General features: G+C 49.7%; 1 protein-coding gene across 3 annotated transcripts in view; it reads right to left on the reverse strand.

The window, feature by feature from the left end:
• The window catches only part of POU2F3 (POU class 2 homeobox 3), a 73,684-nt gene that overhangs the window by 14,699 nt on the left and 31,284 nt on the right, over positions 1–27,701 (reverse strand). The window contains exons 4-6 of one of the 3 annotated variants that reach the window (XM_021696305.2): positions 4,249–4,353; positions 2,952–3,054; positions 581–663 (exon numbers count right to left, since the gene is read on the reverse strand). In XM_021696305.2, the coding sequence (XP_021551980.1) occupies positions 581–663; positions 2,952–3,054; positions 4,249–4,353 (291 nt within the window). Of the gene's footprint in view, positions 1–580; positions 664–2,951; positions 3,055–4,215; positions 4,354–27,701 lie in introns of all 3 variants that reach the window. The other 2 variants (XM_044919305.1, XM_021696306.2) reach the window with 2 other exon arrangements.

Below are 27,701 nucleotides of genomic sequence, written 5' to 3' on the forward strand. Positions count from 1 at the left end.
CCTTCTAATTGGCAACCAGGTGCTGCGTGGAAACATGGCAGCTCTGCAAACTGCCCCCTCGCAGATCGCAGACCTGCTCACCCGCACATGCGCACACACTGCAGGAGGCAGTCTAGAACAGTGGGTCTTGAGACGGACCCAGAGGTGAGAGACTGTGGCCTTGCGGTCTTGGGACATCAGGCCTATGGGACTCTGGTCTCCTCCTTGGGGCTTGAGAGCACCCGTGGCAGGGCTGGCGGTCACCGTGGCATCCCTGGAGAGTTAACTGGCCCCTGGTCCTAAGGGGAGTGAGTGAAGCCAGGGCCCATTCAAGGCTGGAGGGGAGCGCCTGCACTACAGAGCAGGATAGCCTAGGAGCTGAAATCTCTGGGCTCTTCTTCTGGCTCCGTGGGTAATATTGGGTCAATCATTTCTCATGGCTGTGGCTTGTGTTCCCCAAGTGTGAACAGGGATAATCCCTTGCTAGTCCCTCTTCCCAGAGGGGTACGTGCCCCATCCAGGGGGTGGGAGGAAACCAGTGAGCTGCTCTGTCAAGAGCTGAGGCATTCCTGGAGGAAACAGGAAGAATGTGTTTGTTTACCTGGGATGCCAGGCCGGGCCCAGTCTGTGGGAGGAGGAGAGAGCTTTGTTGCTGTGGAAAGGGGAGAAGATTTGGCTGCAGACCTGGGTGAAAGGGGAGGGACAAAGGAACAAACAAATAAAATCCAGGCCATCTGAAAGACGTGCTCCACAGCTCTGGAATGGAGATAACTGTCCCCACCCCCTGAGACCTGGTCAGGTCCCCTCAACCCACCCCATGCCCCATGAACAGGGCCCCCACAGGCACGGCCCTGGCATTGCCACACACAGGTGGGGGTGAATGAGACATGGGGATAAATATGTAAACAGCCATCCCCAAAACCAGTCCTTCAGCTTGCCCGCCAGCCTGGATTGGTGCATGGGCCAAGGAGGCTCAAGGCAGCCCACTCTGGGATCTGATAACCACGCCTGAAGAAATCCAACAGGGAAGGAAAGGCTGCTGGAGCTGAGGCGCTGATGAGTTCCATTGTGCCTACAGAAGTGGGCTGCAAGGGCCTGGGCAAGTCTGCAAGGATGCCAGACCAAGTGGATGGGGCCAGACAGCTCCATTGGCCAGGGGCTCTTGGCAGAATGAGGACATTTTCTACTTGGGAGGAAGGTCAGAGAGAGAAGGGAAGACCAGGGGCCAAGCCTCTGGAAACTATCTGGTGGTATGGCCTCTACCCATTCCTTGTATTGCCTGAGGACCACTTTCTCCTTCCCTCTCCAGGGAAATGGTCCATGAAGGGCTCTGCCTGGTTGCTGGTCATGACTGTGGCCTCCCTCTAGGAAGGGCCACAGCAGGGAGCTCTTGCTCTCGAGGCAGGAATGGAGCCATCAAGCTACCAAAGCAGACAATGGGGCAGGTCGCCCAGATCACTCAGCACAAACCCGAACCTTGGGGTGTCTGTTGTCCCTAAGCTGCTCCGGGCCACTGATGTACTGATCTGCTGATGCTGACCTTTATGCTCCCCAGTCTGTAAAAGGCAGGGCTTAATTTTTCCTTATTAAAATAAACAAAAAGCTCTTAGAAGGAGCTCTGAACCGGGAGTCAGAGGCTTGAATACTAATAGTCATCTAACATGTATATTGCATTTTGAAATGTACAAATGCATTTCATATGCATTATTTCAAATAACCCTCAATAACCTTGTGAGGTAGAATTTTACTCTTATTCTATTTTTTATTAGTATTCTGTTTTGTTTCATTTTACTTTGTTTTTATTCAGAGAGGTTAGGTTAACTTTCCCAAAGACATACAGCTAGTAAGTTATTTTTTTAAATTAAAAAAAAAAATTTAACCAATGAGTTTTCTGACTCCAAATTTTGAGGGGTTTTTGTTTGTTTCTTTGTTTCCCCCCCTGTATCATACACTGTCCTCATTGGTTATATGTCTATGTCTGGGCCATTTTGATATCACTATCTTCTAAAGAGGAAGGGAATTAACTGTTACCTTCTCTTTCCTATTCTAGGAGTATGATAGACATTGCTTGGCTAAAATAGATACTTAGAGGTTCAAGTATGTTCTTATTCGTCATTATAAAAATGCTCTGAGATGCCATGGAACCTAGGGATAGGGACTGTAATTCGGGCAGGTGCTAGGGACAGAAGACAGAGTTGGATTCTGGATTTCCAAAGCCTCTACCTGGGATTCATACACTGGTGGAAAACTCCTACTCCCTCCCTCCCTTGGGCCAGTTGGTAGAGATGAGAGAGAGAGAAGCAGTACAGGGCAATGGCCAAGAACACAGGTTTCAGACAAATTTGCAGAACTTTATTATGTCACAGGAGACATAGTATGACTATCTACCGCACAAGGTTATTTCGAAAAATGTCAGGAAAGTCACTTGTCAGAGCTCCTGGCATATCATGCTCAAGAAATACCAGCTATTATTATGAATATTCTAATTTGTTTGCTCCTGGCCAAGGGGACCTTCTCCGGTAGCCATTTCCCTGCCAAAGAACACCTGAAAACCCCCTCTACAGCCTGTGGGTGGCGCTACAGCTCTACCCAGACAGAATCGCAGCCCACTTTCCGGAGATGAAGGATTTCCAAGGAATTGGGACTTGCCCGCCCTGCAGATCCCCAGGAGCTCCTCCTCCCTGTACCACCGCCCCTCCCCCTGCCCCCAGCTCCTGGCTACCTTGCACCTCAATCCGTACTGACCAGGACATTGAGGAAGACAGAGAGGGAGAAGCAGAGAAGAATCCTCTGCCTGGAGGGGCAATGCCGGGGTGTCCCTCCCCCAGGTGCCGAGGTAGACAAGCTGGTCTTAAAGCCGGAGGGGTGAGCCACTCACCCCATGCCCCACACTTGGGCTCCCTCATCCAGCAAGCAGTGGCGGCACGTTGCTGGACTTGGCCGATGTGGGAAACGCCAGCCAGGGTTCTTACCTTGCTGCCCAGTTTGGGTCTGAGATAGCAGGAACTGGGATACAGACTGTAGGTGGCCAGGAACCAGCACGAGCTGCTGGAGCGGATGGAGGGAGGTCATGTCCTGCACATGGGAGGGGGGAAGCACAAACATCACAGAATTTACACGAGGGGGGTGCTGGCTCCATCTGTCCCACGGGGTCTCCAGACTCGGAGACTTTGTTGGCAGTGACCTTGCCTTATGCCTCTGCGTAGCTCAAGTCCCTGGCACGTAGTAGCTTTTCCATTAATGCTGGCATTGTTACAGCTTCTGTACTCAGCCAAGCAGTGCCTTGCAGCCCATCGTATTTAAACTTTGCTTTGTTATTCAACTTTTGTGTCTGTCAGTCTCGTCTCCCAACTAGACCGTAAAGGTCGGAGGCACAGGCTGAGGATCACCCATCTCTCAGAGGTTCGCCCTAGAAATGACATGTAATCCCAATCGTCTAATTTTGTTTTTTTAATCTCACGCCACTTGACTATGCTAAAAGTCATGTCTTGGCCATTTCCTGGGCCTGAACCTTTCCTGGACGAAGGAGCAAGTTATTAGGTCTTAATACAAGCAGTTTGATTAGACAGAAAGCCCATGTCCCCTGGGTTCCTCTCCACCAGCTCCCAAAGGGTAAATACCAATCTCAGTGCTTGGGGGATCCAGACCCCCAGGCTCAGTGCACAGAGACGGGGTAAACCCCTGCTGGATGAAGAAGAGAAGGAATGGATGCACATTCTAATCTTAAATCTTTCTAGAAAAGGGGTAGTATTTCTTCCCCAGGTCATCCAGACCCAGAGAGGGGCTGGCCACATGGACATCCGCCCTCTCAGACACTTGTCGTTACTGTTTCGGGGTGCCTCCTTCTCCCCCCCACAGCACTCTGTTCTAGTTTGGCTTTGATGCAAAAGCTTGAGGGAGGAGAGTGGGCTCACTGAAGACAGATCTGCTCTATATCTGTAGCAGTGTATGTCAGCATAGGGCTCCCCCGAAATGGCTGGCAGACACCAGCCCCCTAGCTGCGAGGTCCGTTGTTTTGGCAAGATCGGCTCCCTTTTGTCCCAGAGAGGTAGAGGTAGCCAGGCTTTCCCTTTAAGAGGGCTCCCCTGTCATCCCACCTCCACCCCAGGCCTTCATCCCTTCGTCACATTCCCCCGCAGGGCGGTTTTTCAGACCAATCTGGATTCACTGAGAGCCAGCTCTAGAGGTGAAGCATGTTGCAGAAGGCTTGAATTAAACTCACTGGCCCGCTGAGACTATCAGGGCTCCCTGGCATGGGCTGACATTTACCCCGGACATTTGGTTTCCAGGCATCATGGCGGGTCCTTGACTCAGGTGGCATGGCCGCTGCGAGAGGGTCTGCTGCAGGGAGTCACTGAGGTCCTCAGTTTTAATCTGTACGTGGAAGCAGGAGGAGAGCATCAGTTCTGGGCCTCCCCCAGGCAGGCAGAAACAGAGACTTGGAAAAGGTCAAAGTAGATGAGTGACAAGCCCAGAGAGTAAAGAGCCAGCTCAGTGCCTGTGGTGCCCATGGGGCTGCAGCTTGATATTCCTGCCTGCTTGTGCCCTTCAGCTGGTAAGAGAGAGGCAAGTGGTGCTCTGGAGTAACAACCCGTAAGCGGGTGGGGAGGGATTCCCTGAGCTCTATCATCCCCTGGCACCGTTCGGCGGGCTGTGCCGGGACAGAGTGCAGTTTACCCTCTTGCTCAATGAGATAAGAAAAACTAAGTATATTGTAATGACTTCAAATATTTCTTTTAAATTCTGAGATGATGTTCTTGTTTTTTCCCTCAGGGGAGATGTTAGAATTTCTTTTGTGACATGATGCTGATTTTAAATTGTATTTTATTTTATTTTTATTTTTTATTATTTTTTCTTTAGTGCTCTCTATACATAATGTGGGGCTCAAACTCACAACCCTGAGATCAAGAGTCCTATGCTCCTCTGACTGAGCCAGCCAGGCACCCCCTAAATGGCATTTTAAAAACTCCCCACCTCGCGGAGCCTGGGTGGCTCAGTCAGTTGAGCATCTGACTCTTGGTTTCGGCTCAGGTCATGATCTCATGGGTGGTGGGATCGAGCGTCTGTGTCGGGCTCCACACTCAGTGTGGAAATTGCTTGAGATTCTCTCTCTCCCTCTTCTCAGCTCCTCCCCCTGCTTGCACTCTTTCTCTCTCTCAAATAAATAAATCCTAAAAGATAAATAAATAAAAACTCCCCACCTTATTATGTAAAAAAAAAAAAGAAAAAGAAAACCCTTGATCAATCTTCCCCATACTCTGTTTTTTATATTCCTAGTCCACAAAATCCCAAAGTCTGGGAGCCAGTTTCCCTTCCATCCCCAACTTGTTTTCCACAGTTATCCATCTTCTGCGTGCTCAGCTGCCTCTTCGCCCATGTGGCTTTGGTGACAGTCTTTGCCTGTCTCCCTACAAGTGGGGACATGTCTCCCTCATAGTCACTACTGCAGTTGCAGCCCGAGGGGCCTGCGATGGCTTCTAAACCCTCTCTAGCCTCTATCCACCACGTTTTGATGACAGCACACCAACCACCCACCTGTGGGTTTCCCAGGTGTCCAAGGGTAGGGCAGGATGCCACCCCTCCTCCCACCCAGAGAAAACTTCCCTCTGGCAGGTTTTTGGGAAGTCCACTGGAGAGGGGGGAGCCAAGTGACTGAATTCATATAATATGACAAAAAGCATAGGATCTAGACCATACCTTTTAAAAGACACTGGGGAGACCCTCTGATGGAAATTCTTGGCCATAGAACCATTTTCTTGGTCTACACTGGGAGTGTCACTGACATCCTAGAATCTCTCCTGTCTTAGTTTAACCCAAGTTAAAGGTTCAGATTAACAGCAAAATTTGTGCTTCATCACTGCAGAGAAATGGTCTTTGGATCACAAAAGAAAGATTTCCCTTTGGCCGGAGAGCTAGGAAGATCCTACTGAGTGACGTCAGAGACCAAGAAAAGAGCTAGTGTCCTAAATGTGGTGCCTTGCACATAGTGGGAATTCATGTGAGTTAACTGAATAAAAGACATAAAGAGAACCCATCTCTCTAGAGTCTCTGGCGGAATACAGTCAGGAGAACGTTGAACAGGGAGCTAGACCCTGCTTCTAAGTCCTAACCCCGGGTCTAACTTACTATGCAACCTCCAGCCATCATTTAGCCTGTAGGAGACTCGGTTTCTCCATCTGTTATGATTCTATATGATTTTTCTCTCTTCCAGTCCTAAAATGGAATTAAAAGTTCCAGTTCCCTAGTGCATTTGGCAGACTTGTCTAGTCCAGGTTGCTGTGATGTTCTTAGGTAAAGCGGACCTACACAGCACCAAAAAGCTGGGGTTACACCAAAATTGGTAAGAGGGTGCTTCTTCCAGGGACCATCTTTCCAAATCACTCCTCTCTTCTCTCACCTAAAGAGACCTATCCTGGAGCCTTGGAAGCGGAGAAGAGGAAGGGAGAGAGACCGGAAGTCGCACAGTGGGGACAGAGAGTTGAGACTTTCTGAAAACTCTAAAGGCATGGCCATGTGGGAGGGATTTCCAAGACAGCCCCCATCCCTACCCCCCAGTGCCCCTCAGCTCTTCCCACCCACGCTTGGCATCTCTGTTTAAGAAGCTCTGGTGTCCTAGTTCTTCCCCTAGAAATTAGAGTTTTCACATCCTAGATTCCAGGGAAACATTTGTTAGCAGGTTTAAAAAAGCTAGGAATAGATAAGACTACTTATTTAAAACCACCAACCACCACCACCACCCTTAAGGTTTGCTCTAAGAGATTTTACTGAAACAAAGCCTTTGGGGACCAGCCTCCCCTCCCCGCATCTCCCTTATAGATCCCCCTCCTGCCCCAGGGCATCCCTCATCCTGGGGCATGGGGGGGGGGTTGGGTGAGGCAGGATGGAGGAAGGGGGACAGAGGGAGAGTGCGGAAAGTTGGAGCCAAAGGCACGCGGGTCCACTTTGGGCGGCTTGGCAGAGTGCCAGCTCAGAGGCAAGTGGCAGGGTTCCTTTATAGACTCATTATGCGGAAAGGAGATAAGAAGGTGCAGCTATGACAGAGCTCAAAAACATGTGCTTTGCCTCCAACCTGAGTGCTATCTGTTAGAATCAGTGCCAGGTCTTCCTGCAACACTTAATTTCAGAAACCAGCGCCATCATAAAAGAAAACGCACCCTTTCATCTGCTTCCTGGATCAATTGCCCTCCAAACCCTTTTAGGGGCACTGCCGACCTCCCAGTTCTACAAATGAAGCAACTGATAGCAGAAAATCCCTTTGGGCATTCATCTGGGGCATTCTGACAACCCCCTCCCCACCCCAAACCTCATGTGTCATTCTCCTGACATTGTGCTTCACCAACATTTTTCTTCCTTCATTTTTCCTACTTCATTAGCCTTTGGGTGTGAGTGGCTGGCAGTAACCCCGAAAGAAGAGAGTCCTATGCAAGCCAAATTGAGAGACACTAAAGGAGATTCCTTTTTCGAGGACGAGTTCTTAAAATCTCTGCTTTGGTGGGTGGGTCTCAGAAAGAGAGGAAGGGAGGAAAGGCACATCCAGGGCTCTTCCAGCCTCCAGCACACTCTGGCAATTCTCTAAGAGTCCATGGGCTAAGACACTACAAAATTAAGAAACAGAGCCCTTCCCAAATCAAAAAATCCCTTTCACTGCTGTCGAATGGAAAAGATTGGAGCCTTTCCAGGCAACTGGATGTTGGCTGTGGATCTGGATGGTGAGATAGAGAGGCTTCTGTTGGAATCCCATTGACTTCTAATGTGAGAACCCGAGGCAAATTGGGTGAAAATCCAATTTCCCCCGTACTTGTGAAAACCCAACCAAACCCACAGCCTGCCTGGAATCTCGAAGACTGTCTCCAGGGTCCCTTTGGTGGTTCTTCTCACGCAAATGGAATCTCTCTCCAGGCCCTGCTCAGGACGGACTAATCCTTGGGGATATGGGCTGTCACAGAGGGCTCTGTCCTGTCACAGTCACTGACTATCCTGTCCATGTATTAGATAAGGTTTATTAGTTCAGAATTTTCTCCACCCACTGCACTGTGCACAGGTATTACACTGAGTCTTGGGCAGTGACCAGGGAGGTAAAAAGTCATCATGCATGATTATCTTTTCTAATCCCAATGAACTCCCTGACATCACCTGCTTGAGAAAGCAGTAGCCTCCTTCTGGGAGGAGAGAGCCCCCTCTGAGGAGCTGGAAGCCTTCACACATTCCTACTCGGCTTCGCCTCCCAGCCGGGGGGGTGTGGGGACGAGTATTTACCTTCCCATCTCATGGAGGCCCAGAGAGCTTCAGAGATCCGTATAGTGTTACATAACAAGACACTGGCAAAAGTCCCTTAAGGGAATGATCCTCTGACTCTTTCCTGGTGCTCTTTTTACAAAACAGTACTGTAGACTTCCCAGGGATAGGAGACAGCGTAGACTATGGGTGATGACAAAGGTGGTGTTCTGGCCCAGACACACCCGTGGACCTCCTTATGAACCATCTGTTTTGGGGTCATGTGATGGGGCAGGGGGTGCTGGGGTACTCCTCCTTAGCCCCTCCCATGACAGTTTCACATGGTTCTCTCTGGGGGAAACAGCCCAACGCTAATGAACAGATCACTGGCAATGAAGACGATCAAAGCTGTTGTCTTGGTTGCATAACTCGTTTGTGGAAAGTGTTTCATAAACATTTCACAAGAAGGAGAATTTCAAAGCGTGAACATCTCCCAACCTGCCTTCAATTACAGGCAAGACTTTTTTTTTCTTTCTTTCTCCCCCCCCTTCTACACTTCTCCCGAGGAAGTAAGGAAGAGTTTCTGTTTTGTAACTGATCTCTAAAGGGTTGGCAGCAAACACGTTGCTCATGAAAACATCCTAAAAATATATTTCAAGCGGTGGAAGGGGGCAGGCAGGTAGCTCATCTCAGTGAACAAGGCTGAGAGTCCCCCAGGAGATGTTGGCTGTATCTTCGCTTGGGAGACTCTCCTCTTTCCGTCGTTCTTGGTTGGTTCCTGGGAGTCCAAGACTCCCCCCTCTTCAGATGCCTCTGGGAAGTGCCTGGGGAGATGGCCTCACCCATTCCCTGGTCTCTAGTCGGACCTACGACAGACCGGCCTAGATGCACCTTTGCCTATGGACACTGGGATCTTCTTCCTGACCGCATCAAACTTCTAGGCAAAGGAGGAGAAGAGACAGGGGCCCTTGAATAAACTAAGAGCTTCTTAGGAAGCCTGGGCCACTTGGAGTTGCCACCTCCTGGAAAGAAACTTTTCAAAGAGGCATCCTTGTTTTTCTGGCTTGCACCTACTCTGGAAATGCAACAAGCTTATCAGTCGTGTTATTTAATGCTTTGGCTTCAGTTCTTAAGACCCAGCATTGCTAGTGCTGACGCATGTGTGAAAAACCCCATCATTTTAAACCCATAAAAGTTTTCTTCTCCCTCTGGCACATAAGTCCATGCCTTCAAGTTTAATAACTCTGGGAAGGGGCTGTGCCCTCACCGAGGACGCATCCTCACTAATATTTCTTGGTGCCCAGGACTTGAGCAACTTTACATTGCATTCCTTCAGAGCCCTCCTGAGATGCCTGTGGCTTTCCCTTCCCGTGGCTTGATGGGAGCTCTCTTTTTTGACCCTGATCCCCTTTGAATCAGACTCTTCTGGTTCTCCTGGGAGCCCACCTGGTGGAAAAGAGCCCAGAGCTATGACTGTCTAGGGAGGAGTTCACAGAACAGTTGATTTGCCCACACAGAGAGCTGTTCTGCCCCCAAATGAATGAAAGTACAGGAGGTAGGAGGTGCAGTGGGGAAAGAAATGCTGAGCATGGTCTCTAAATCAAACCCTGAAAACGGTTCCTGAGCCCGGTGGCTATTCTTGGGAGGGGACTGGTGAGTGAATGCAGTTTGCCATCACACTGGGATCTTCTGCATATGCCTGGGCTGCCTATCATGGACGGACTTTGCTGTCTTTCCCAGAGCGGGGGATGATTATTTTAAAAGGAAAAAAAAAAAAAAGACATCCAGAAAGCAAGCACAAGACTCAGGATCAACCAGGCATCTTGCCTTTAGGTTCCATCCCTGATTCTAACTAGTTGCATGATCTAATATTCAGTGACTTCCTTCAGTTCTCTAGGCCCTCGACTGTTTCTCCACAGAAGGAGGGAAGGAGACTAGATGGAATCTGTGTAAGAAATTCATAATGTATAAAAGAGAGTGGGAGGAGGACACTTGGGAGCATAAAGTATGCTTGTCACCAGACCCATTTTACAGATGAAAAGATTGAGGCTTGGAGACATTGAGAGACTTGCTTAAAGTCACACTGCTGGTAAATAATAGAGCTGAGATTTCGACCCAAGTCGATCTGACTCCATAGTTCTCCATAAACCTAACTCTCACCTGTATGTGATGGATTCACAGGCTCATACAGATTCTTCAAGGCAGCAAAGTGCAGGCCTGCCAGGTGCCAGGCAGACATGCAACAAGTGTTGATGCCCTTCCTTCCCCATTAGAACTGGAAGGAGGGGCGCCTGGGTGGCTCAGTTGGTTAAGTGTCTGCCTTCAGCTCAGGTCATGATCCTGGAGTCCTGGGATCAAGCCCCACATTGGGCTCCCTGCTCAGCGGGGAATCTGCTTCTCCCTCAGCCTCTCTCCCTCCCCGTGCTCTCTCTCAAATAAATAAAACCTTAAAAAAAAAAAAAAAGAACCGGAAGGAAATGCAGCTTGCACCTGGTCCAGACAGTTCATTTCACAGCTCTGAGTCCTGAAGCCCAGAGAGGGAAACAAGTTGCTTGGGGCAACGTAGCTAGAGTTGTCGGCAAGCCAGGGCCCATTCGGATGGGTCTCCTAACTCCCCACTCAGTACTCCATCCATTCCATTGCACTGTGGTGTGGCTCGTTCTTCTATTCCTACCACATCCATGGTCCTTACCTACCCTGGCTCCTGTCATAACTCAGCAGTAACCTTAATCCCACTATTCTGATGAAATTTCATTAAAAGAAAGGCCCCACTCCAAGTTCTCGATTACTGCACCCTGCACGGGGTGACGTTTATGTCCAGATAAAGCACACGTCTACTAGATATGATAACATAATGTACTTGGCTTAAGAACCAGCCTTCTGTATTTCCTTGACGTGTAGGAATGCACTCCAGGAGCTTGATATTTGCTCTTTCCCTCCCTCCCTCATTATAAGGAAGATAAATAAGGAGGGAAAAGCGAAGGTTCAGCCATGCCATGAAATCCCCATCCCACTGTATATTTTACAGTGGGTTCCAAAGGAAAGTAATGTAAGGAAGATGTCCTGCTTGTCCTGGACACACACACACACACACACACGCACACACAGCACCAGCTTGTGGCTGCAAAGCACTCCACAGATTAGTTCCAAGAGCTTCAGCTCCAGAAAGAGAGAACATAATATTTTTTTAGCACTTTAGAGATTAAAAAGCACTTTCAAATATATCATCATTTATTCTTCATGACAATTCAATGAGGCAAATAATCTTATCAAACGTTCATCCAGATATAGACACAATTAGGAGAATGTGTGTAACGTGCCCACCATCACACAGCCAGGAAGAGCACAGCCTGACCTTCTACTTGGGGCGTTCACCTCCAGACCCTCCCCCTCTTCTGTCTGTACCACTCTGTGAGGCAACCCCACTGGGCATCCCCCTCCCGGATTTCCCACCCAGAAATGTGCCTGCGGAAGCCCTGTCTGCTCTGTGTGCCACGTTGTTGTCACATGTGGTGCATGGTTGGTGTAAACATTTCCACGAGGGGAGCCTGTGGGGCCTCCATAGTTATTGAAAGTAAAGGCTGCCACAAGTCTGAATGGGATTCTCTTTGGCATTTCCTGGGTAGCTGCCCGGCACCGGGAAGCCTGCCCCTGAGAGTGGGAGCATTGGTTATCAATGAGAAGTAAACGGTTTTCCCTGGTAGTTCTCATCTTTGAGAACAGTCTTCTAGTAAGGCTGAGGTCCTTGTGTCTTGCACTCCTGTGGCACCCCCAGATAAAGTGAGGCACCCCTCGTGACCCTCCAACACTGGGTCTACTCCAATAGCAGGGGCATCAGCTGGTCTCCTATGTGGCATGCTTGAAACACAGGTTTCCTGTCCCATAAAGGTCCCCTTCCCAGTTCAGTTTAGCGCAATGAGCATTTAGTATGCGCCTACTGTATACTCCGGGGAATTAGCATCACAAAGACGAACAGGGGCCTCCCAGGTGAATCAGGAGACAGCTCACAGGGAGGAACCAGCTGCCATGCAATGCTTGCAGCGATCAGAAGTGTGCACAGTGATCGCGTGGAGAGACTGTCACTCACCGTGGCAGGGCAGAGCACTGCTAGAGATAGGGCAGTGAGGTAAGGAAGGCCTCACAGAAGAAAAGTCCTTCTGAGCAGTGCTGAACGGTGAAGGGGGCTCACCACGAGAAGGCAAAGAAGAGCATGCCAGGCGGTGGGAAGAGCTCGTCCAGAGTTGCAGAGGACGAGAGCAACAAGCAATTGAGCAGCTGCTATGTGGGGTAGGGAGAGGGAGGCCAGGATGGGCAGCCAGGGCCCCTGGAAGTAGAGGGGAACAGCATGGAGAGACTGCCGTTCTGCTCCGTTATGCCAACAGCGGTGTGGAGTATGGGTTGGAAAAGGATACAACACAAGCAGGGCAGCTGGTAAAAGGGGGTTGAGTGCAACCGTCCAGCTAAGAACTGGTGAGGAGGCGCCCAAGGCCAAAACAGCACAGAGAGATCTGGAGACAGAAAACATGGTTCTACCCCTGAAGCTTTCTCCTTCGTAACAAAGGACTGTCGATTTCGGGAATTCCCTGTTGGGTGCCCACAGGACTGAAAGAACCAACCCAGACACCAGTCTGAAAGGCCATGGCCAACCCCACTGCTGGATGGATGATGGGCTGGAGGGCCGCTGGGGTTCCAGAACTGTGAGTTCACCCAGTTTTGCACTGTTTAATTTTCAAAAGCTAATTATTAATTTTAAATGAGAAGAAAAAGAAGATTAGAAGCCAGAAGCACTCCAAATGTCATGTATCCATGTAGAACTTTTTAGTTTACGAGGTGTTAAAGTTAGTTGCAGAGTTTCTTCTTTTGCCTGGGGAAAGGAAACGCTTGAGAGGTTTAGGGGCACGTGATGGCAATGCACACACACACACGTACCCGGATATTCCCGTGTGTACGTGTGTGTTTAGCAGTAAGTAATAACCCAAATCCTTCTCTTTTTGCATCTTAAGTCACCGTCTACCAGCAGGCACCGCCTGGGATGTGGCCTATAGACCTCCCTTAGACCTTTCCGTGATGTTCTACGGTTCACAAAGCACTTTCAAACATGCAATTTTGGTTGATTTTCAGCATATTCCCACGAGATTGAAAAGGCAGGTAATGTTATTCCCACCCTACAGTTGAGGAAAACAAAGTTGACGAAAGGTAAGAGATTTATCCAAAGTACATGGCTGGCTGGCAGGAGAACTAAGATCTGAACCCAAGTCTTCTGATTTAAAATCCAGCACGTCTTTCGAATCCTTAGGATTCTTCCCACCGCTCCCATATAAGCAGATTTTCAGTCCCAAAATCTCTCCCCTTGCAGCTCCAAAGATTTTTATTTCAGTTAGGGATAGATATTGATTGGTTTCATTTTGAACAGAGATCTTGCTAAAAGGTGATAGATACATCTCTACTTTCCCTTGAAGAGTCCCTGAAAGATAATTTAGTGAATGACTCAAGTCATAATTGTGAACTCCTTTTAAAAGCAATCATGCCCTCAGGGGGACAAAGTGTTTGGCTTCTGATGGCCCAGGCACTAAACGGCCCCCAGTAGTTTCTTTTTGTTTGTTTGTTTTGGGTTTTTTTTTTTTTAATTTGTGGGTTTTTTGCAGCTCTGCTTTTTAAACTACTTTCTCACACCAGATTTTTATCTGCTACTGTTGGTATGTTTGCTTCTAGCAACCCCTATATTAGCTCAAATTTGCAGCTTTTATTTGCTAAGGGCTGGAAAAACCAGATCATTAAGCTTATTACAACTGTTTCTAAAATAAAAATTCAAGGCTCTGAGAAAGGGTTTGGTTTGCTCCCTTCTTATTTTTAGTGGGGTTCTAAACAGGTGAGGCTTCGGGCTCTCTGCACTGCGGTAGCTCTATGGAGTTCTCTTTAACACTGGGCTCACCCTTTGGTTCTATTTTTATTGAATACATATCTATCCTGTTACCCTTATTAGCCAGGGATAGGGCTCCAGGGACAATGGTTGGCTGAACCCTTGCAATTGACAGGGTAAGCTAAATTCTCTAAGGTTCGGGAGTCGTTACCAAATTTGTTATGAAAATGTTGGGTGAACTTGAGTCAAAGGATTCTCTAACCATCTATCTATTTCCCTACCTAGAAAAGGGAAATAATCTCGGATTCTTACCCAGGTCTCAAGGACTTGGGCTAAATGTCTGTAAAATATATTCCAAGGAAGGCGTTCCTTGCTTTTGCCCCCAAAACAACATGAAGATAATGATGGTGCTCATTTATTACCTGGGAGACCTGTCTTGCTTGCTACGGCTTGCCCAGCAGAGCATGATGCTGTTACTTAGTAGGCGCTTATTAGATCCATGGGGAGGATTAATGCATAAATGCTTCCGACAATCCTAGAATACAGGAAGCTGGGTTTCAGAGAAGTCAAATGCCTTCCCAAAGGTCCTGCAGCCAGGAAGTAGCAGAGATAGAATGCGAACCTAGGTCTGACTGGATCCAGAAGCAACCCTCTTTCCACCGTATCATGCTTACTTAAAAAGCCATGCCAACTAGGCTGATTTCCTTTCCTATCGGGTTCCTTGAAATGAGGATCCGGCGAATGCTGCAGTTATTGTATGTACACACGTATGCATGTATGTATTACCCCTGGAGGTCAAGATGGGGTCATATGGTCGAGATAGGACTAATTAACAGGTCACTGCCATCCAGGAGGGACGTCTCCCATGGCATGCCACTGGACTCTGCGCATGGTCCAGTCTTGCTACGAATGTGATCAGTAAATGGGATGAAGATATAGCTTGCATACCTCATAAATCTCCATATGAGGAGCAGGGCTATCTAGTACTTTGCCCCAAGATATCAAGATTAAAAAAAAAAAATCTTGAAAATACAAAGGGAAGGATGGGAAGAAAGTAATAAGATAAAAACGTAGGAGCAAATATAAGAATCCTTTACTTAGAATATGAAAATGAGCTCTACAAGTTGAGGCAACAGTGAATATTTAAAAATACTTGAGAAACATTAATGAATTCTAAGAGCACGTAAGTTGACAGTGTGATATAATTATCTTTTAAAACAACCTGTAGGCTAGGCTGTAGTAACGGAAGTAGAGGATCGAGGGAGGTTCCCCTGTTTGACCGTGTAAGTTCCATGAAGACTGGCCAGCTACAGGCTTGTCTGCGCTTGGAACGACATTATCAGGGCATAACACAGATAGAGTACCTGCTCAATAAAAGCTTGTTGAATGAGGAAATGGATGAGCGAATGAACAAGGGACCCCACTGTGCTCTGGCCTAACCAGATGTCATCTGACAATTGAATGTTGCACACCTGTGGATATTACGCCTAAAGAGGGTGATTGGTAGACCGAAATATACGCATATAAAGGCATGAAGGCACATAGGAGTTCAAAGGGGTCATCAGAGCACTGAAAAAAAAAAATACTTAACCTACTGCCCGTTGATTGGGTAATAAAAAAGTAAAATTATACTGGAACCATAGAATTTTATGTGGTCATTAACAAAAATCATATAACGATATGTCTTGCCATGAAACAATCTATAAATCCCATCTTTAAGTTTAAAAAGAAAGTTGCAGAAGAATACACACAGTATAATTTATACACATATATGTACGTATATATGCATTTTCAAAAACCCACAAGCATTTAGACATTTATATTTGTACCCATGTCCGTGCAAGCTCAGAAAGAAAAGTCTTCTAGACATATCCACGCCACACTGGGAAAAGGAGTTACTCTGGGAAGAGGGCTGAGATGGGGCAGGATTCAAAAGTCTTCCTTTTTATCTCTATTATTAAATTTTTTTTACAACCAGAAGGTATTCCAGTATTATGTGTGTAATTGCTTTCAGGAAAGCGGTCAGAAACCTGATGTGTGGATCCACTGGGGGACTTATGGATATCTGCATGTTAAGGGCAAGATTTCGGGGTAATAGCTCTTCTCGAATATGGAACGGCTCTCAGGTGGAGGGGAAGGACTCGGGGCCTGGAGTGAAGGCCAGCAGAGTGACAACTCCAGAGATGGTGACCACAGGGAGGTTGATTGGGGTCTAACAGGAGAAAAAAATGGCCGAATGGTGCCATCCTCTCAACCCTGGAGTGGGCTGCATTTTGGGCGGTGAAGCCGAACTCCCTGGGTGAGCTTTGGCAGAGTCATGGGGTGAAGGGCCATCTGACAGGGGTGTGAGATAATTTCATTACATACAACTAATATTTTAACACCAAAAAAAAAAAAAGCAAAATCTCAAATGGTAAAAACTGAATATATTTAACTTCATAAAAATTTGCTCTATTTTCTTCTTTTAAAATGTCACCGCAGACAGTGAAAACTTAGTCGTAAGATGTTATGTTATGAATAAGTAAGTATATTGACATACAAGGTAGAAGGGAGGAAGAAAAAGCCTTTGTGGGAGACAGCAGTGGTCTGGGGAGCCCTTCTGGGAACAGGGGACCTTTGACCTATGGGATCCTTCGGCCCTGAGGCTCTGTGTGGCTTCGACTCACTCTAGAGTTAGAGATTCATCCCAAATTTGCTGATGAAAAATAGTCACAGTGATAGCAGGTGTCATTGGATAACCCTGCCCCCACCGTTTCCATGAAGTGGCCAGGAGAGGGCAGACCCAGGAGAGCCGCATTACCCTACAGAGCCTTTGTTAAGGGGCCCCTTCAGGCTTGGGTTCCGTGGCTTGGTGCTGAAGCCCATCCTCAAAACACTTAAAACCCTGGGTTGGTCAGAGTCCTCTATGCAGACCCTGGATCCCTAGACGGGGAGCCCTAGCACGGAGCAACCACTGAGCCTCAGCCAACAGCTCCTGGCTCCCGGGGCCCAGCCAGCAAGTGGAGTTGGGAAATATTTACCCAAAGCCAACTGGATGGAGCCCATGACATACTCTATTTGCATAATCCCAACAAGCTCACCTTCCTGGGGAAAGGGGTGAGTTTTTGTGGCTCACTTGCTGAGAAAAGGATGACAGGAAGCAGAGCAGCATGAAGAACAGAGGGTCCTGAAAAGCAGAGAGACGGAGTTCATGGTCCTCAGGACCAAGGGATGGCTGGGGAGGTGGGCAGGTTCATGCCAACTATCCCTCAATCCATTTATTTGGGAAACACTTGCCGGACGTCCACCCTGTGCCGGACACTGCTCTACTGTAATAAATAAAATACAGACCCTTTCCTCAAGTAGTTCACAGTCTGGTCCGAGAGACAGACCCACTCATGGTAGAAGCCTGTCGAGACACAGAAGGTCAAGGGGATGGCCCTGGGAGGCTGCCTGGAGAAGGAGACCTTTGAGCTGTGTCTGCAAAGATGAGTGAGAGCCTGACGGGGCAGGGGGTGAGAGTGGGTGTAGACGCCGGCACCAGGGCTCACTCCAAACAGTCAAGCTGCCTGTGTAATTCCCGTTTCTCTCTACCTTCAGGACACCTCCATCACCTCCAAGAGGATTCTCCTTGGTTCTTCAGAGCACCCAAGCAAAACTTACGATGTCCTTGGGATCTGGGCAAGACGGCACCTGATGGCCTCTTGGGGAGTTGGACTCTCCAGATCCTGTTCCCTCCGAGGCCTGCCTGAGCATTCCCTGAGAATGCTGGGTCCTTGCTGAGTTGCCAGATCCCAGGCAAGGACCGACGCCTAGGTCCTGCTGCTAGTCCCACTTTGCTCTATGCCAGCAAAGTGTCCATCCCTCCCGGGCCCCTGGGCAAGGCCACGCTCTGGGAAGCACCCTGCTAGCCAGGAAGCTTCCCTCGGTGCTGCCAGACTGAGTGCAGAGGGGAAGCACCAAGTCCTCAGAAAGGAAGCTGGTTCCGGTTCATGTCAGAGAGGAAGAGACCTTGCCTTTGGGTGGCTGCCTTGTTTCTTCCTGTAGATAGAATGCTATTAACCTGTTCTGGCCTGCTCTCGCCCCAGCAACTCGATAGCTCCTCTCTTTGAGGGTCCCAGCCCAGAGCTAGGGGGCGCAGAAGCACCCCACCCCTGCCCACTGCAGGAATCCACGTTTACCCCCAGGGACCGGGTGTCCAAATCTTTCCAGGCCTCATTTACCAGCCATACGAGCGGTCTACAAAACCTACTTCCCAGTCTTCAGATGAGCCCATCCAGAGAGATGGGATAAAGTGTAAAGTTGAAACATTGTTCTTGTAAGGATCCCACACGTTCTCCGAGAGATGTCACGGGGCAGATTAACATATAACTCACTTTAAGCAAATAAATGCTATAGATGATGTTTGGTTCTAACTGACTGTAAAAGGGCATTTTTCATTATTTGAAAAGATTCAGTCTAGGGGTGCCTGGGTGGCTCCATCAGTGAAGCGTCTGACTTCAGCTCAGGTCATGATCTCAGGGTCCTGGGATCGAGCCCCGCATGGGGTCTGCGCTCAGCGGGGAGCCTGCTTCTTCCTCTCCCACTGCCCCTCCCCCTGCTCGTGCTCTCTTTCTCTCTCAAATAAATAAATATAATCTTTAAGTTAAAAAAAAAAGATTCAGTCTAATATTCCTTTAAATAGCAGGCTCTCTTGGTGAAGAAAATAAGATTTAGTTTACAAAACTTCAACTTACGGGCATATCAGGAACCACCCTCTTAGGTATAGTGAGGTAGTGAGACAGGCCTGTGTTTACCTGGCACAGACCAAGTCTGGCCTATTTTTCTTATTGTTGCTCCAGTAATGGGCAGAGTCAGGTCCCAGGGCACAAGGAAAAAGCCTCAGAGGAAGGCCAGCAGTTGGGGGAATCTGAGCAGAACTGCCATCTGGAATAAGGTGAAGAAGCCCAGGCCTCCAGACCCCTGTTACTGCAAGAGCACCAATAACTCAAGTCTGTCGAGCATTTACCGTGTCCCAGATACTCTCCATTCAAAATCTCATTGAATCCTCCCCTTGACAATGCTCTAAGGTTCGTGCTATTATTTCCCCCCATTTTACAGAGGCAGAAACTGAGGCTGAGAGTGAAGTGACCAGAGGACACAGAGCCTCTTGGTAGAGCCAAGATGAGAATCCAGGTCTGTGTGATGCCGGAGCTGGACCTCTGACCAGCACGCTGTCATCTGTGAGCCTCGAACCAGGGACACCCTGCAGCAGTCCACACCAGAAGAATCTGGGTGCCAGCCCAGGAGAGGAGCCGCCAAGAAACAAAAACAAAACAGGATGAACCAAGGATCCTTGGGGGTTGCGAGCCAAGGGGATTTTAGTGGCCACACAGGGCAGAGGAGCTTGACGTGCACCCAAGCAGCAGAGGTCCAGGGAACTATGGGCACAGTGTGGGCAGCTGCGATTAGCAGAACCAGCTGGATCTGGAGACAGCAGACCAGCACTGAAGACAGTGCCTATTGGCAAGGAGACACTGCATCAAGGTAAACTGAATATGCCCTGGCTCGACCACTTCCCTGCAAGTCACTTCACCATTTTAGGGAACTGAACCCTGAGCCCTGGGAGCGGCCTTCAAAGCCACTCTCGGGGCTGGACCCGGAGAAGGAAGTTTGAGATGGAAAAGTGTATTTTCAGCTGCAGCTGTGAGTCTGGGAGAAGTAAACTCCTGGTTACTAGAGCTGCCTTGACAGCCCTCTGACTCGGGGGCAGAGAGAAAGCCAGGTCCCACCCCCTGCCCTGCAGGCACATACCCAGGCAAACACTCCTCTCCCTGCACCCTTCTCACGCACAGGCTCAGGGAGGGGGTGCTTCTCGTGGGGCCAGGGGAACCCTCTGGGTGGGAACCCTTCTTTACCCCACCCTTTACCTGGCACCCTTCCCTGAGCCTGCAGATGCTATCTCTGCCATCCTAGCTGGCAAGCCGTGGCTGTGAGAGGTCTGTAGGAGCCGGTATGAGCGAGAAGGTTCTGGAAATGTGGAAAAGTACTGTACGCGTGTCAAACGAGGGGCTCTGGGTAACGTGAGGTCATGTCTTACCCACAGGAGCGTGCTCTCTCTCTCTCTCTCTCTCTCGCAGTCTGGTAGTCAGAGAGACCTATTGTGTATCTGAGCTCCACCTTGGGTAACTTACTTCACCTCTGAGTTATAGTTTCCCCAGCTATCTAATGGGATTAATAATGCTCACCTCACCAGGCTGTCGTAAGAATTAAGTAATAGCGAATAGGATATAACTCTATGTAAAGTGCCCGGAGCATTCCATCATCCTCGGTTTGAATCCTGGCTCTAAGCAAGGCCCTTGACCTTTCTGAGACCCAGTTTGCCCATCTGTAAAATAAAGAGCATAAAGGCTACTGCTCTGGGTTGCTGGCAGGTTTAAATGAGATACTACTTATGAAGGACTCAACCCCGTGTGCTCATTAAGCCGAGGGCTCGGGAAATGGTATTAGCTTCTTCTGTGATTGGGGCCAAATCCGGCTTCCCTTTCAACACGGCTGCTCCAAAAAGACTCCTGCGTGAGAGGGGGAAGGGCTGGCCCTTCACCGGAGTCTGCATCCACCAAAGACAACTCACTGAAATCTCCAAGGGAAGTCCACCTCTGTATCCCTGCAGAATCAGGGAGAGGGTCCGGATGCTGGCCTCGGTGCCTGGCATCCTTGCTGCTCTCCATCCCACACCTGCGCAGAGAGGAATAGTCCATCTCCATGCCCCGTCTAGATGCATCCAGCCAGTGCTGGAGCCAGGGCCCCAGAGGGGCTTTGCGGTGGTGGTGGCGCAATCTGGTAACCCGGACTGTACTAGGGACAGGCCTCCTGAGAATCCACAGCTGCTCCTGCACTCCTATCTCCTCCTCCCTGCCCTGCTCTCAACAAGGCTCGGTCCATCCGATACTGGGGCTGATGCCCGGGGCCACAAACGCCAAGCAGCTGACATCTGAGCCTCGAGCCAAAGAGCCAAGCATGGCTGGCAAAGGAAGACAAAGTCCCACCTCTCCAAAAGCAAAGACACTTATCAGGGGCTTCCCACCCAAGCCTGGGGTGGGTGGGAGGCTTAGCTTGCGAGCTCAGGGATCGCAGAAAAAAAATTACCATTCTAGTAGCATCTGCAGCTCATCTAAACTGGGGCGAGCCCAGCTCAGCAGCCACACAGGGAGAGAAGAGGACGAGAAAATTATGGGTTCGTCAGAAAGTAATAGGAGCTAATGTTTATTGGTCGATTACCGTATGTCAGAGACTATGCTGAGTTATATATCTCAGCTGTAATTAATCCTTACGACATGCCTAGGAAGGAGAAACTCTCACTGGTGTCAGCTTCGGATGAGGAATAGAAGCACAATACAACTGGGTCAGCCCTGCTGTCTGATGCCTCCCCCAAGACAAGTAGGGCTGTGGAGGGGGCGAGGCCGGGCCTTCTGGAGTCCGGCGGGCTGGCTTTCAACTCGCCTCTGGACGGCGTGACTGTAGGAAATTCTTTAACCACTCAGCGCCTCAGTTTCCTTATCTATAGACCTGGAATGACCCCATCTGCCTCACAGGGTTGCCAGAAGTATTTAATGGAATACTGGATATTTGGCATTATAATAATAGCTAATAATGCATTTTGCACTCAGGGCCTGCACACAGGCAGGATCCAGTAAATACGATTATTGTTATATTATCTTGACCACAGTGGGGAAATCCCTCTGGAGAAAGGAGTCATTTAATCTTACCCATCACCTCCTGCCTAAAAATTAATTCTGCAGCACATCTAGTTAAGCCATTCGATGAGCCCAGCTTAACCCCTGTTCCGGCAGCCCTGGCTGACATAGCCCTTGTCCTGCTATTTTTAGGAATTTCTCAGACCTGTCTCCCTCACTGGATAGCAAGTATGTTCTCCGAGGGCAGAGGCCGCGTGTGTTCTTTCTGGGGCGCCTCCTTCCACTGCTGGGGAGCCTCTGTTTTCCACTACCTTGTATTTCTACCCAGCCACGGGTAAATCTTGCTCTCCTGGTGGAAGGGACCTGTCCCCCTGGTGGGTCAGCTGTCCTTACTGGGGATGATGGCCAACCTGGAAATCGTTTTCGTTTCTTTCTTTCTTTCTTTTTTTAAGATTTTATTTATTTGTCAGAGAGCGAGAGAACACAAGCAGGGGGAGCAGCAGAGGGAGAGGGAGAAGCAGGCTCTCCACTGAACAGGGAGCCTGATGTGGGGCTCCATCCCAGGACCCTGGGATCATGACCTGAGCCAAAGGCAGACCTTAACCAACTGAGCCACCCAGGTGCCCCTGAAAATCATTTTCTGAAACCTGTGGGGTGGTTTTTCTGGCTAATGGGGAGGCTTGATTTGCATTTACTGGGCAGAGAGCAGGCATTCCAGACCTGCTGCAATGCAGAAGGGCATATTGAACAAGAAACACTTATGTTCCGGGCAACTTTCATTCAACTTCCAAATGCCCCACTGGACATTTGTGTCAGTGAGTAGCCTGCCTATAATCATGGGAGCCTAGAACCCAATGCATTTTTTTTATAGGAGCACCAAGTATCTTTTGCCTACTTTTAATAGGCACTGGCTTTTTTCCAGGGGTGCCATTTTCTGTGTAAATTGAGGAAAGATTTCTATCTTATTTTGTTTGGACCTTTATGCAGAGTTAACATTTTGGAAAACCATGGTTTTTGAGCTGCCAATAGAACATGCCATTATCAGTCTGTGTTTGTGTCTGTCATCTGAGCACTAGCATGCTACTGGCCCAGTGAACCTTCCTGGGGAGTGTGCCCAAAGATTTCCTTGTTGAAATATCTATTATTTTATTCTAAATTCTTTTTCATTCTTTTATTCAAATCAGAGCAACCTGTGGATGTTTGTGTTTTCTATAAATTCCATTCTAGGAGATTCAGGGGGCTTTCTAGAATCCTCGTTCCAAGGGACATTGGGTCTGATAAGGCTGAGAACCACAGTTTTAGAAGTAAGTGGGTGTTTGGGGGTTGGTCCCTTCTGGTCCCTCTGTTCAGAACTGCCTGTTGGCTAGCAGGGGACTTTAAGGTCTGTCCTCCCCCAGATCTACACCTGTGCCTGGCCGCTGTATTTAATTCTGAAGTAAGGTCTTTGGAAGCCCACTGTAGCCCTTGCATCAAAATCATGTCCCCAGCACAGTTCCGCCAGGCTCCCGGATCTGATTTTCAATTGCTTTGGCACCTCAGAGGGGAAAAAAACGAAGGATGTTCTGTATCAACACTTGAGGTTGGGCAAAATGCAGTTTGCAGACTCCTCATCTTCTTCTGTCTCTTAGCCTGCCCCCGCACCCCCGTAATCCTGTCTCTACTCGGAAGCGTGGAAGCAGAAGCTGGGGGCCCCGCAGAGGGAAACAGCCTCAGAGGACCGACAGCCTTGCCATCCTTAATTCCCACCCCCGCCCCTAGGGTCCTACGGGGAGATGTCAGAGCTTCCCTCTGGCTCATTACCCTGACCCATGCCTGGCAATGTGTGCCTGCCCAGCTTTCTGAGACCTGCAGAACCAGCCCCATTGGTATTAATATTACAGTGCAGGGGACCTCCCTCTCTTTTGCTGCCTCCTCCGCTGTGTTTTCTTCCCCACTGGCAGGGAGCTCCTGTGGGCAGGACCCATGTTCTAGTCCCCTCTGACTCCTCACTACCCAGCGAAGCACAGGTCCATGGTACGAAATGGCTGAACTTGGTCATTCAGTTCCTTACCTTGCCGCCTGGTGCTCAGCCGTCCCGTGCCGGCTCTCCCGAGGCTGCTCCCTGAGCTCCCAGGGGCGAGCGCTGAGTAGGCTGTCCCAGCAGACCCTCCCTTGCCAGCTCGAGAGCCTGGTCTGGCCTGGCCTGTGGTTCTCCTCCTGGGCCTCCCTGGAGAAGCCTCTCCATCATTCTGGACCCTCAGAGACCTTTCCTTGGGCTGAATTTTGTTGCTTTTAGAGAAGATGCCTCACTGAGCCAATTAAACAGTACAAATCAACACATACTGGGAGCAGCCAGAGAACCAGGGTGGTTCACGCTCAAGAAAACAGTGAAGGAAAATCCCATCCAATTTAAAGCTAAATGTTATATGGGGGCACGCTGGGGTAACTGCTCTTGGCTGGCTGGCATGGGAGAATCATCTATTGGTGCAGGTGAGCTGAGAAAGCTATCAAGCCTAGGACGGAGAGAAAACCCCAGGTCACTGATTCTCAGCTTTGGTGGCAAGAAGCTTAGGGACAAGGACAACCGCCAACTTGTGTCAGATATCCTTCTGGCCTCAGAGAACTTTTGGAGTCTTCTAGCAAAATGGCACTCAACAACATATGTGGAAACATTGCTCTGCTCTGTCTGGTGGAAACTTGTGGCCCCGGGGGAAGCGAGGGATTCAGAAGTCACCAGGACAGAAGAGCGTGAGGCTCCCCAAGGGCGCACCTGTCACTGTGGACTGTCCAAGCCCCCTGAAGCCAATTCTACCTTCCAAGGTCCTTCTGAAGCTAGCTGTTGGTCCAAAGAGCAGGGAAGGGAGGCGAAGAGCTGTCCCCTGGGCTCCTGAACTCACTGACAGGGCACCCAGCCCTGCTACCCTCTCGGACGAGTCCTTCTCCTCTCCTAGGCTACCCTTTTCAGTGGGTCCTCTGTCTGCATTCTGCCTTTTCTGTCTCCTCTGCTGATGGCATTTCCTATCCCTCCCCAAGCCCACACCCACCGAGGTCTCCCCCGTCTTCCAAAGCCTTCCTTTTACAGTGTCTCCACTTTAGGCCAACGCCCCACCCCTTTGTCACCTCATGAGCACATCTCCCTCATTTCCTTAACTCCGACTTGCCCCCCCGCCTGCAGCAATCTGGCATCTGCTTTCAGCACAGACACCAGACGAGGACATCGCTGCTCGTCTCACTGCCAAGCCAGAAACCGTGTTCAGGCTTGGGGCTCTACAATACCTCTGCAGTCCTTGACACTGTGGCTCTCCACAGCGCCATGAAAATCTCTCCTTTGTGGGGGTGGTTTTCCTCCCCCAACCCCCACCCCCATCCCTTTAACCACGTCTTCTTCATCCCGTCTATAGGCACCCACTCCTCAGCCTGTCCCACATGTGATTCTTCTGCAGGTCTTCCCAGCGTCCCCATCCCATTCTGCACACCATCTCTAGGGGGCCTCCCTCCCTCCCACCATTTCAGTTAACACGATGCAATGGTGACTCCCTGATAGGCGTCCTGACCTGTCCCCCGGACTCCAGATCCCGATTTGTCACTGTACTGGTACTTATAGCCTTCCAGCTCCTTCCATCGTCTGGACGTACTTGTTCTACCTTCTGGCTTCTTGGGCTCTGCTTGCAGTCCCTCCAATGCTTAGCATCCCAAATCAGAAATCTAAGAATCGTGCTGGACCCTTCCCATTCCTTTGCCATCTCGTCCAACCTGTTGCCAAAATCCTCTTGATCTTATCTCAGAGCTCCCTCTCAAATCTGAGCCTCTCCATGCATACTGACACGGTCATAAACATAGCGAATACGTACACAGTTCCTAGGTTCTAGACACTTGTCTAAAAGGCACACGCCCTCTCATTTGACCTTTGCAACAACCCTGTGAGATAGGTACCATTAGTTTCCCCATTTCCCAGATGAGGAGAGTGAGGAACATAGAAGGTGAGGAATTTTCCAAGGCCACACGATCATGATTCCAGCCCAGGCAGTCTGCCTCTGTGCTCGTGTGCTTGACCTCTTTGCTATAATGCCTCTCCTGAGCTTTGCCCGTTTCTTCATACCACAACAGCATTCCATCAGGCCTCTCCTTCATCCTTCCTTCCCTCCTCACCCACACCCCCTCTAATGCCCTTCCATTAAATGAAACTAGTCACGCTAGAAAACGCCTAATGGCTCCCTACTGCCCACAGGAGAAAATCCTTTGGTGTGCATTCAAAGTTCTTCACAACGTGGCCCGACCCCCAACTCCTGCTTCCCCTGCCTCATCTCCCCCCATGTTCATCTTCTCACACTTCCCCTGAAGCCACGCCCTTTCTCAAGGGAGCCCTCACACTCACTGGCTCCTATGCCTGGAATACTCTTGCCGCCCTTCTCAGCCAGCCAAATCCCTTACACTTCCCCTGTCCCCCACTTCAGACACCATCTCTTTGGTGACGTCCTCAGGCAGGTACCCAGGAGCTCAGCGCTACCCGTCTCTCATGGAATTCACTGAGCAGTTTTGCAATTTATCTTCTTACTCCTGACACACCCTCTCCAGCTCTTCGGAATGACTAAACATTCAAAGAATGAATGATGGGCCCCGAATCCAGCCAGCTGGGTCCTTCTGCCTCTGCCCCTACCTTCCAAACGATTCTTTTCACGGGATCACACAAAATCACAAAGACTGGAAAGACATCATGGGACTTATTTTCCCCCACTCTCTCCAGCTCAGGGTGAAGAAATGGACACTCTCCTCCCTATTTCTCTTCGAAGAAAAGAGTGAAAGGAGAGTGGAAGTCAAACCAACCAGTCTGAATAGGTCATGAAAGAAATAAGGGAACCTACCAGACAGATTGCGGGAGCCTGAGAGATCACCCCATGCAAACTTCTTCATTTTATCCGAGAGGAAACTGAGGGCCAGGAAGATGGAGAGGTTTGTCTAAGGACAGCGGCTAGTGAGAGGTAGAGAAATAGCACTGGCGCCAGGACGCCTGCCTCCCCATCCGGGGATCTGGGCTTATCCTGTTGCTGCTCCACTTTCTTATCCTTCCGAGGGACGGCAGGGTAGCCCTGCCTCTGGGTCCCGGGGTCGTCCCACAGTTCTCCTCCAAACAGGCTCAGGCTGCTTTCCTGGGACCAGGAAGCTAACAGGCTCAGCGTGAAACTTCCTGATGAGCCAGTGTCCCTTGCTCATGCAACTGCAGGACTGTTTAGCCAGTATCTGGCTACAACTCCCGATTGCACCAACTGGCTTGAGGCTTTCCAACTGGGGCTTCACCGAGGGCAGAGGCTCATCCTTTGCTCTCCGGTGTCTGTCAACCCCTTCCCTGTGCCATACCAGGCTGCTCCTCACAACCACCCTTTCTTCCCTTCCCCACACCCTCTGCCTCCCATTTCCTCCCAGTTAGTCACAGTGAGGTCACGCTCAGCCCCTGGCTCCCAGCCGCTCCCTGAGCACGGTGTGTGTGCCGGGAGCGGAGAGTGGAGAGACTGTAGAGGAGGATGCAGCAGGCCATCAAGGGAAAGATGGGCTCTGGAGTCCGAGAGATGTGGGTTCGAATCCTGATTCTGCCAGGTGGCCAATTATGTGACCTTCGGCACATTAGTTCATCTCCCAAATCCTTTGCCAAAAAAAGGTGGGGCTGCCTGGGAGGCGCCTTCCTCGCCTGTCGAATGGGGATAGTAACCCTTGGTCTATAGTGAGAATTCAATGAGATAAAGTGCCCAAAGCCCCTTCCACAGAGCTTGGCAGGCAGTGAATGTTGGTTTACTTCCCTCCCTGTGAAGTGTGGAGGGATGACGGTCAACGCAACGGCTCGAGAGAGCCTGGGTGCCCGCCTGTAGGTCTGCAGGCGAGCTGGTATGAACGTGAACCTGTGGGTGTCCGTGTTGGATGGCACTGAGGGATAGAGTGACTGGTCGCAGGGAGGAGCCATGGCGGCGGGGGTGGGGGGGTGGGGGGGGATGGATGTGTATGCGCGTGAGCAGAGGAGTGCT

This window comes from Neomonachus schauinslandi, chromosome 11 (genome assembly GCF_002201575.2).
Source record: "Neomonachus schauinslandi chromosome 11, ASM220157v2, whole genome shotgun sequence".
In the NCBI taxonomy this organism is placed as follows: domain Eukaryota; kingdom Metazoa; phylum Chordata; class Mammalia; order Carnivora; family Phocidae; genus Neomonachus; species Neomonachus schauinslandi.